This window comes from Apis dorsata, unplaced genomic scaffold, assembly GCF_000469605.1.
Source record: "Apis dorsata unplaced genomic scaffold, Apis dorsata 1.3 scaffold_99, whole genome shotgun sequence".
NCBI lineage: Eukaryota > Metazoa > Arthropoda > Insecta > Hymenoptera > Apidae > Apis > Apis dorsata.
Window position 1 is genome coordinate 1,359,742 of NW_006263397.1, and position 10,917 is coordinate 1,370,658.

Here is a 10,917-nt window from a genome sequence, read left to right on the forward strand (position 1 = left end):
TTTTTTTTTCAACGAAACATGACTAGTAAATATTAACAATGATATAACAATGAGACTTATTTATCGCAGAATATAAGTACTAAAGTAAGTATATTACGTGTTCTCTTACAATGAATTCAAAAAAGAATTGTGACTAAGGCAAGGCATCAATTTTTAGTATAGTATACTTATATAATTCATCTGTCTTTTTCTCTTCATCTTATAAATTTCACTACTTCTATTCTACAGCGTATTTGGATTTTCTCTTTTTCTTTCTTACGCATCTAACAAGTTGATAAAATATCGATTTAATAAGTTAATAAGTTAATAAAATCACCGGCAAAATTGTAGAAAGAAACTAATTATAATAGCTTATTAGATTTTACGAACAATGTGTAGTGCACGCAACAATAATAGCAATAATGAAAAAAAAGAAAAAAAAAGGAAAAAAATCGTGAATCTTATGAATTAAACCATTTTTAAAATATTAATTTATATTAGAGAGATATTGAAAAAATAAAGAACACAAAGAGCAACGGCTTCCAAACTTGGACGAGTGTATATCAGAAAGAAATCGATCAGTCTTTTGTTGAAAAATCTTCGAAAATTATTAAAATCAACAATTGAACAAATTTATGGATCCTAATTTTTTTAATTAAAAATTGTTAAAAATTGCAGCCTTGAAAACTGTTGCTTTGGTGCTCTACGTTCTATAAGATCCATCCTACCCTGTTAGATGGAAAATAGAGAGAAAAAAGTTTGATCACAGAGACGGCAAGTGGACAAATAATCGTCTCGGATCGTAAGAAATGGAACGCAATCATTATTTTTTTTTTTTTTTTGTGCTTTCACTTCGTTTCACAAACGCAAAAATTGGCGAATAAACGAAGCGTTTTGCTCGTTACCCGAGACTGTCCTCATAAAAATATTCTTTGAAACGTTACAACATTACTTATATTACCCTGAGTGCTATATCAACTCCTCCTCCAGTTTACACACTACCATCTCTATTTACATAGATATACAGAGAGAGAGAAAAAAAAATAAACATTTTCACGTCGAAAACTTATACATATATATATGTATATATAATTTTAGATTGCCTTTTCCTCGAGATCCAAGGAGAAATACTCGTAATAGTTGTCACGTAACCCGTGCGCTTTTTCTTTCTTCGTTCAACGAGAGAAATCGATTGTGTTACGCTTCTTCGGACATGTTTGACAGAGATGTGACAATTTTTCCGTTCTTTTGCGGTGATTCGTTTAAAGGCTGAGAGTCTTCTTGTACAGATTGAGGATACTTTTGATCAGGATAATTCCACGGCTGGACATCACCCGTACCAAAGATTTGATAAACGATATAGGTAGCGCACGCGACGCAAGCTGTCACCCCAAATACTTGCCTCCATGCATCAAGGGCTTGCTGTAAATTGAATTTCCTTACTTTTGAGTACGAATACTGAGTACATTGTGCGAAAAAGTGGGAAATTTAATGATTGTAAATGAAAGATAAGATAATATCAAAGGGAAAAGGGATTCGAATGAACGAAGAAGTTGAATTGTTGAATAGTTCAACTGAATAAAATATAATAAAATTTTTACTCACGCTTTCTTGGGTAAGGAGGCCAGCTACGATGGGAGATAGGAAACTGGCAGACATATGAATCGTCTGTGCAAACGCCAATATTGGTCCTAATAGCAACGAGCCACGTGATAATTCAGCAAATATCGTTCGCAATATTTAATTAGCCACTTACCAGCAAAATTTGGCGCTATATCGACGATATTTGCCATAGCTCCTGCATAGGCAGCAGTGATAAGAGTGACGGCTACGAACCAGACCACTAAAACGAGGACGATGTCGCAGCCCAGATAGCCAATTAACACCAACATTATACCAGGAGCTACTTGAGCTGCGAAACAATCTTGGCGTTACACGATCTATTGACGAGGAATATTTTTAGAAAGTTGATTCTAAGGAATACGTACAAGAGGCGGTGAACACTTTTCTGACATTCGTCAACGACAAAATCTGTCGTGTGATCAGAACGTCGGCTATATAGCAGAATGCAACAGAACTGAAATAACTACAGATGAATGGCAAACCAGACAGTACTCCATTCTGAAATAATAATAATAATAAATTATTCTCATCATCGATATAATTTATAAAAAGAAAATACTTGAAAAAATGTTTCAAGCGTGTACCGCTTGGATGCTGAATCCTAGAACTGTTTTCATGTACATTGGTCCAGAGATGATGAATATATAATGCACCCAGATCCTGCCGAACGTTGTTATCCCGATCGACCATGCTGGCCAGGATGTAAGAATGAACCTCCACGGAACTGGCATACTCTTCGAACGAAAAGAAAAAAAAAAAAAAAGAATTAATCAAACACAAAATGTTTGATAGATAGAGATTGATTCCTCGTACAAAAATAAATAGAATAATTTTCGTTTTTCGAGAAAATTGACTACGAAGAATTTTAAAGAGCCTACATCCAACACTTAAAATTTGTATAATTTTAAAATTTAAAATTCTCGTTCCTGTTAAAACTTGATTATTAGAATTATTAGAATTAGAGAAAGAATATTCGAACATCGCCGGTTTACCTCGTCTCTAACTTGATTCCCTACACTTCCTTGAATGTATCGTAGCTCCTGCTGGGATATTCTGGGATGAGAGGCCGGCGTGTCGAAGGCGAAGAAGTACCAGAAAAAGCACCAGATCATACCGATGCTGCCGGTAGTATAAAAGACGGCTCTCCATCCGAAGTGAGCAATGATGAATCCGCACAGTGGATAGGTTAACCCGATGCCAAAGCTGAACCCTGAATATAGATAATCTAGATGTTAGGAGTAGCTCACCCCACAACCCGGAAGGAAGCTGAAACATGATGCTTGTCGAATGGCTTCGCCTTGGCTCGTGTACGATTCATGCGTGGCGACGATCGCTCTTCAGCGGTGGCGTATATTTCACCCTGTAAAGCGATTCAAGTAGTGACTTAGTACGACGGGATGAGGATGAGCGCACGTGAGACGATGCTGTGTCTACAGTGGAACAATGAAACTTCTATACCTGAAACTATATCAAGAGCGCCAACGAACGCCTTCGAACCGACTCACTCCTGAATTCTTTTTTTCAATTCGTTTCACTTGAATTTATAAATTATCAAAGAGGTTCATGTCTCCATTCGACGTTCTCTATTGCAATTTCGAAAATTTCGATGAATATTATACGAGGATGATTCGATAATTATTAAATGCTTTATCGACCATGGTTTTATTACGAGAAAGAGCAACGTGCTAATTAGTTTGAAGATATATCAAAGGTTACGAATTTATAAGAGATTCTCAGCAAAATATGGAGATAAAATTTAATGATCGTTAGAATCATTAAAAATGTTTTTTGAGAAGAATATAAAAAGACTTATATATAAAGCAAAGAGAGTATATTAGGAAATAATATTATTGTAAAAATTAATAAATTTTCCAATTACATTATGAATAACTATTGAATCACCTTCAGTGCGTTATCCATTGATAATAAAGCTGACTCGAGAAAAAACTGGATCATCACACATGAATCTCTTTGAGGGGTATAATTTTCTCTCTTATCTCAAATCCAGCCTTGATTATTAACATGGTACAGGGTTTCATGACGATAGTAACACATACGAACTCGCATTCCTCTGCTGCTACGTCAATATACCGATCAGAACGAAGTTACATACGATCAATAATAATATAACGCATAATCAGCGAAACAAAAGATCATAAACGATTCGCATAATCGACAATAGCAGAGAGATATTGCACGCACCAAGGCTAGGCCGTCACGACGCGAATGAAAAGGAAACAAAAAAAATATATATTTATATAAAAAAAATGTGTGTATACACACGGGTATATAAATATATAAAACAAAATAAAATCATCGTTATTATCATTCGTTTCCGGTAAGTTTGAGTGAGAAGGATGATTATTACATCGGCCGGTTGTGAACAAAGGCGTATATGATAGATTCTCGCTGAGTCGGCAGGACTGACACAGTATAAAATAGATAACAATGAGAAATAACGTGTATACAAAACGTGTTGCTGTCGATTGCCCGGCTGATTCTACCAGCTGGAAGTATACTCGGGCCTTTCTCATGCTGTTGAGCGGTTGCTGATGAGTATACCCCTCGCTCCGGCGAATGCAACCAAGTGGAGCTTAAAAAGCAATCAGAGAAGAAAATGAAAGAACCGTCCTTTTCTCGATCAACAAAATCAACATATAATAATACGTATTATATGTATATGTATATATCTGTTGATCCGTGAATTTTGACTGAAAATAACAAAACCTTTCGTTTATCTTTTTCTCTTTTCTTATAGGATAAAATGTGCTTCTCATTCGAACTTCCGCTTCTCCTATTCTGAAAGAAGCGTCAGACTGTATTAATCATTATCCATATCGTTGAAACCAAAACAGAAAAAGGGAGAAAAAAAAAAAAAGAAAAGGAAGAATGACGATCAGACGGAATTGAAATTAGATTTCTATAGTTTCGTGTATTTCTGGCGGCGTGCGTGTCGAATTTTCGTTACAATGTACAAGAATAGAGGGAGGATGATACTTACCTTGGAAGGAAGACATGAAACGTGACCTCTCCACTGGCGGGATCCAGTGTCCGACAATGGCGTACATCGCGGGCCATGTGAGTCCCTAAATGGACACAGGTAATGGACTCATTTTGAAAGATTAATAATAAGGATTAATATACGTGTATAAAATTTCTTCAATGTCGATTTATTAATTTATTCTTTTTTTTTTTTCTTTTTAATATGAAGTATACTTACACTCGCGACACCCTGTATACTGCGAAGCGCAATCATGAATCCATAATGAATTCCTGCTGCAGAAGGCATCAATAAACTGCAGATCGCAGTGATCAGTTGTGAACCGCCGAAAACAGCTTTTGTGCCAAAATACTGTGTGAGCACACCACCAACTACTTGTGACAGTATGTAACACCAATAGAATGAACCGCTAATGGCGGATTGTATGGTTGGACTCCAATCAAATTCCCCTTGATCCTGAAGAAAAATAATATTTATATTTGTTTTTTTTTTTAATTCACATTTGTAGAAATGAAGATTTCTGCAAAAGAAACGGTAAAAATATTCGCAATATATTTTTATTAATATATTTTAATATTTTTTTGTTCATCACAATTTTGTTCTTATTCATTATCGATAAAGTAAATTTGTTTCAATTATATATAATTATCAGTAGAAAATTTTTATTTCACAATATCAAAGAAAAAAATTTACATAATTTTGTTTTATTTATCATCTTTTTTATCTACAAATTATATAGATAAAGCACATATTATTTATAATTATAATGCTTATCGATAAGAAAAATTATATTTTCAAGAAAGAAGAAAAACATTTCCGCAATTTTGACTTATTTATATATTATTATTTATTAAACAAAATTTTTTAAAAATTTGTTCGATATTTGTTTCGATTTGGTTTTCTGAGAAAAATTTTGTTAACATTTTACATAAGACCATTAATAAAAATAAATTAATAATTATTAACATAATTATTAACATAATTATTAATTTATTTTTATTAATGGTCTTTTTTCCTATATTATTTCTATTTTTGATAAGAATTTAGTTCAGTTAATATAATTACAAAATGTTATTACATAAAAATATAGATATATTTGCAAATTAATCTTTCCTCTTCAATTTTGCATTACAGGATTCGTAGAAGTTACTACGACTAAAATTGCAATCTGTGATTTCTATTCGATAATACCACGTTATGGTTGCATAAGAACGCGCAAACTTCCTAACCACGTCTTAGTAAATCGTAATGTGATCGTGATTTTAATCATCCTATCAGTTTCAGCCCAATGGCGGAAAGAGTTAACGAGTGTCAGGGATTATTAAGTCCTACTGTTAATAAGATTTCATAATCCATAGTTTTCGCCGATCGAGACACGTGACGTTACGTGGACGAGATTTCTAATTACAATCGACTGTAATTGATACGATCTATAAACGTAATCGTGCAACGTCATTACAAATACCGATGTCCATTGTACACACGCCAGAAGAGAAAAACAATGTTTTTTACGAATCAGTCCATCAGATATCAATTTTGGAGAAATTAATTGTCCATTACAGAACAGAGAAAAGAAGTCTTATATCTCTTAAGAAACTAACCAAGATCGACCAGAAAAAAATTTAATTCAACTTTAAATCGTTGAACAATTTTTATTTTTCGCTTCTGCAAAATGCTATCCATTTCAAATCAACGTACACAATTGTGCTTCATCGATTTTACAATTAACACGTCCACGCGATGTCCAATGTCGCGAGAATCGATAAAATACGCCAAGATCTCTTTTTATTCGTAACGATCGTCACCGATTTTTACCTCAAGTTTGATCGGCACGCTGTTGTTGATAACCGTTGGTGGTGTTACGTAGCAATGCTGGGACGTCACAGTTACATTGGTGTCCGATGTCATGGATGGGGGTTTCACCATCGCCACCATGGCGATATTGATATCGTTCCTCATCATGAACGAGACCGTGAACCCCGAGAAGGAGAGCATATAGAGCACCACTCTTGCCGGCACCATGTCTGGAAACGCGAACATGTTCTCTGATCGGAGCCACCATCACTTTAAAGCCTATCTATTTGACTTTCACTTTTCTCTTTTTTCTAATGACTCGAATATTTATTTATTTATTTTTTTTTTTCGCGATACACTCAATACTGTATTTCTATGCAAAGATTGTACGATCTTTTACGATTTGATAGTTTGAAGAGTCCTTTACCTCTCAGTTTTCGCAGGCTGCAGGGTGATCGTGTCTTATATATGGTATGATCTTCGTATCTGCGTAATAGATTGATATTTTTATATAGAAACCAAGGAATCAATTGAATTATAGAGAACGAAAAGAAAAGAAGGAGAGCAAAAAATGAAATGAAAAAATGTCAATCGCGATATGGTTACGCGTCAAATAGGATCAAAGAGAAAACGGATTTGGATTATTCTTACTATACGATCTTAGAACGATTGTTTCTTTTTGATAAATTTTTTTTAACAAAGGAAATATTTATTTTCAATTTACTCGAAACTAATAAGAATCGAAAATAATTATATATATTATTTTTCATTTTTTGTTTGTTAGATTAGAAATAGATCGAGTTTTTTTATGTTATATAAAATAATATAATTCTTTTTTAAAATATTGTAATAATACTTTGTTTGCTATTTCTAAAGTTTGCTATTTCTTTGTACAATTATTATTTCGAAGAAATATTTATTTGCAAATGTATTATTTGTGAGGAAACGAACGTACACGATTTATCTATTTTAAAAAATCTTAATCCTGATTTTTGGACAATCGTAATAAAAAAAAAAAGTTCGTCAACATCTACAGGAGACATTAATCAAGCGAGGAAAAATTTTTCTTAATTCGATGTGTTTGACAGATGATCGTCCGAATCCACTTATTCTTCGATCCTAACTTAAGACTCGATATTCAATAGACGTTTACACTCGACTCCTTTCTTTTATTGTGTTATTTTCATGACATAAATACGTATAAGTCTCAACAACTGTTTAATGACAATATATTCATCTAATCGATATTTATGAGCAATTATGAGCACAGTTGCTGCATTGACGAACAGCCAATTCCTTACCTTTGAGACTCTTCCATCTTTATGCCGGTCGATCGCACTTCCAATCGAAAAAAGAACTTAACGAAGCACCTAGGATAGAGAAACAACACGTGAAAAAATTAAATCCAGATATAAAAATCTATTATTTTAACATTTATTGCTTTGGACAATTGATAGATGGTTTAAATAAAAAAAAAAAAAAATTATGCGATTTATAAATCACTGTGAAATGCTAATAGACATTAATAGGTATCATTACATTATGAATAAATGACTTTGGCGATTTAACTATTAAGCTCTATGCATTATTATTACCGCAGACATCTGTTATATTATTTAAACAGTCAATTATTAATCTATTCACATGAAACGCAATTCAATGCAATTCTATATATATGGAAGTTTTTATCTATTCTCTTTTATCAATTAACTATAATTGAAACCTCGACACATTTATCTAAAAATGTTGCAATAATGTCACGTATTTTTATGCAACTTCCTTAAATCCATATATTTATCGAGATCGCGCACGCAATGATCAAACATAATTCGACTGTAATCACGCGAATAAACCTTTTAATAGCAATTATTGATCCTAATTAATTTCTTGTCTATTTCTCTCGCTAGGAATAATAAAAAATGTTTTTCACATTGTGTGTTTGTCAACACCAAATTCTTTTACCGAAAAATAAAAGATAAAACAAAAATTATTGGAGGAAATTATATGGATAAGTGGATAAAAGGAGCCAATTTTTCACCAGTTTACACGTGCATGATCGTATTAATTTTTCTCAACCCCTCTTTCTCGAATAACATGTTCTTGTTAGAGATCGATGGAGGAATAAAATGTTCAGAATTTAATAGCGAACTCGTGGGGGCGTGATGAAATTCCGACACGAAACTCATATAGCATTCAACGATCTTCGTGATCAATTCGCGAAAGGTCGAAGCTCATATCGCGGCAAAAGGCAAAAAAATGAACGACCTTGCATTCTTTCGACGAGAGGATACCGCATTGTTTTTTGCAAATTGTATTCCATTCATATGTAGAATAATATATAATAAATGGAGAATACGTATTGCAGAAACAATGAGAAAAAAGTTATATGTATTTTTTTATCTGATTGCTTTGCTTACGAGATGTAATAAATTTGTAATTATATTTTCAATAATGGAATTATATCTTCAGTTGAACATTTTGACGAGAGTGAAAGTTACAATAAAGTCACTTTCAATTGCAGTATTTGTAAAAAAATATATTCTTTTAGGGTCGAGAGTTGCAATTTTTTCGCAAATGGACAACTGCGTCGAGATTATCCGATAGTAACTTTCACTCTCAACATTTTATCTTCTAACGAAAAATAATAAGTCCCAATTCACATCCTTAAATGCATCCGTCTAAAATTTTTTTTTGTTTATTATTTGAAGAAACGAAAAAAATAAATTAAAAAAAATAAAATTAGATATTTATTTATATATTTATAGAAATATTTGGATATATTCCGGTTGAAGAATTGGACAGGAGTTTCTTTAAAATTCGAGTGAACATCAAAAAATACTTGAACAATAGCTACAAAGACAATGCAGTGGAAATATTTAATCATGTCCAAATTTCAAATACTCTCATCAGATACGAATTAATACAATATAAAATTTACAATAAACATATATATTAATTTCTTATATTTTTAAACGTTGAAATCCACTTGTTATAGTACACTTTGTATATCTTTATTAATAATGATAGAGATATATGAATAATGATAATCAATTTAATTCTTTGTAATCAATTTGAGATAGTCAATTAAACAAAATTAAATTGTAATTTTAAAAAAAAAAATATACGTATAAATTGTAAGATAACATGGTGGTTGATTATTGATAGCTAGACCAGTGATATAACGTTATATTATCTGAATAATGCAAGAGCAATTTCTCATTACGACTATTATGACCACTAAAAGGAATAAAATCAGTGAAATTGACATTGTAAGCACTTCCAATATTTGCCCAATCCAGTTTTTAATTCATTCTGCAAATTCTTTGACGATTAATATCACGTTGTGTTTGCAATATTTTTCATTGTGTTAATTTAACAGTCACGATGAGTGATAAAATAATTGCAATGCGCATTTTTCGATTCGAAAATATATATTTAAATTGAGACGAGTTTTCTCGATTCAAAAATTGCATTGTCATTCAATATTCGTATAAAATATCTTTGCCGTTTTTACTTATTTATTCTCTATTCATATAAGAATTACATAATCGAACGTTGATATTAAATCCTCATTACATATATTTTATATTCATTAAACCGATCACTTTAACTTAATGAATCGATCGTACTTTCATAATTTTTCGAAGATCGATTCTGCATCGTGTGAATAATCGTTTCTTGAGTAGAAGAATCAATACGATTCTTCGAATTCTTTGTACATTTTTCCTGCATAATTCAGATTACTAGACACATTATTAAGTCATAAAATTTATAACGAATTTTTATTGAAGGTTATTTTTTTTTTTATTCTGTTTACGAAATAAAGTATTTTCTCGAAATTATCTATAATATTTCCATTGAAATTTTAATCTTCATTTTTTTCCTGATATTATTTTATCTTTGTGCTACAACAGTTTGATACACGATTTGCCACTCCGATTGATTTAAAATTTTTATAAAAATTCATGTATTAAAGTTAATAATGACAAGGCATAAAAGTAAGTATATTAATGCGCATGGAATTCATATATTCATATAAATAGGCAATGCTTTACATTGCTATCTATGAAATCTCGTTTTATACATATTTTCCTATATCGCAATCGTACATAATAGACAAAATAAAAAAAAGCAAAATTACAAAATAGATTAACATGTAATTGCATTTTTTATCATAACACAGTAAATATAAAATATAAAAGCGGAAAACATTTTTACTCACAGCGAAGCACGTGGCTAATTCAAGTTTCGCTCTTCCTGATTAAACTCCAATACCAGCGTTTACATCATTCGTCGAATCACGCGAGAACTTTTATGAAAATAACGAATAAATTTCACAATCTTTATTTCCCAAATATCGATAAAATATCACAAGTATACGTGATACGAGTACGAATAAATCAACACTAATTTTTATTTTCTTCTTTTTTTTTTAGAACAAAATAATCAATCACGTATCAAATAATAAAAGGAGAATATTATCGATGAAATATCGAAAAATCTAAAAAAAAAAAAAAAAA

General features: G+C 31.7%; 1 protein-coding gene across 6 annotated transcripts in view; it reads right to left on the reverse strand.

The window, feature by feature from the left end:
- Positions 1–805: 805 nt before the first annotated feature.
- The window catches only part of LOC102675811 (vesicular glutamate transporter 2-like), a 13,461-nt gene continuing 3,349 nt past the window's right edge, over positions 806–10,917 (reverse strand). For 2 of the 6 annotated variants that reach the window (XM_006612189.2, XM_006612190.2), the window contains exons 2-12: positions 7,699–7,767; positions 6,825–6,883; positions 6,419–6,627; positions 4,823–5,059; positions 4,604–4,688; positions 2,595–2,812; positions 2,187–2,336; positions 1,968–2,100; positions 1,736–1,891; positions 1,585–1,670; positions 806–1,401 (exon numbers count right to left, since the gene is read on the reverse strand). In XM_006612189.2, coding sequence (XP_006612252.1) covers positions 1,177–1,401; positions 1,585–1,670; positions 1,736–1,891; positions 1,968–2,100; positions 2,187–2,336; positions 2,595–2,812; positions 4,604–4,688; positions 4,823–5,059; positions 6,419–6,627; positions 6,825–6,883; positions 7,699–7,767 — 1,627 coding nt within the window. In that variant the 3' untranslated portion in view covers positions 806–1,176. Of the gene's footprint in view, positions 1,402–1,584; positions 1,671–1,735; positions 1,892–1,967; positions 2,101–2,186; positions 2,337–2,594; positions 2,813–4,603; positions 4,689–4,822; positions 5,060–6,418; positions 6,628–6,824; positions 6,884–7,698; positions 7,768–10,619; positions 10,886–10,917 lie in introns of those variants that run through there. The other 4 variants (XM_031508783.1, XM_006612191.2, XM_031508784.1 and 1 more) reach the window with 4 other exon arrangements.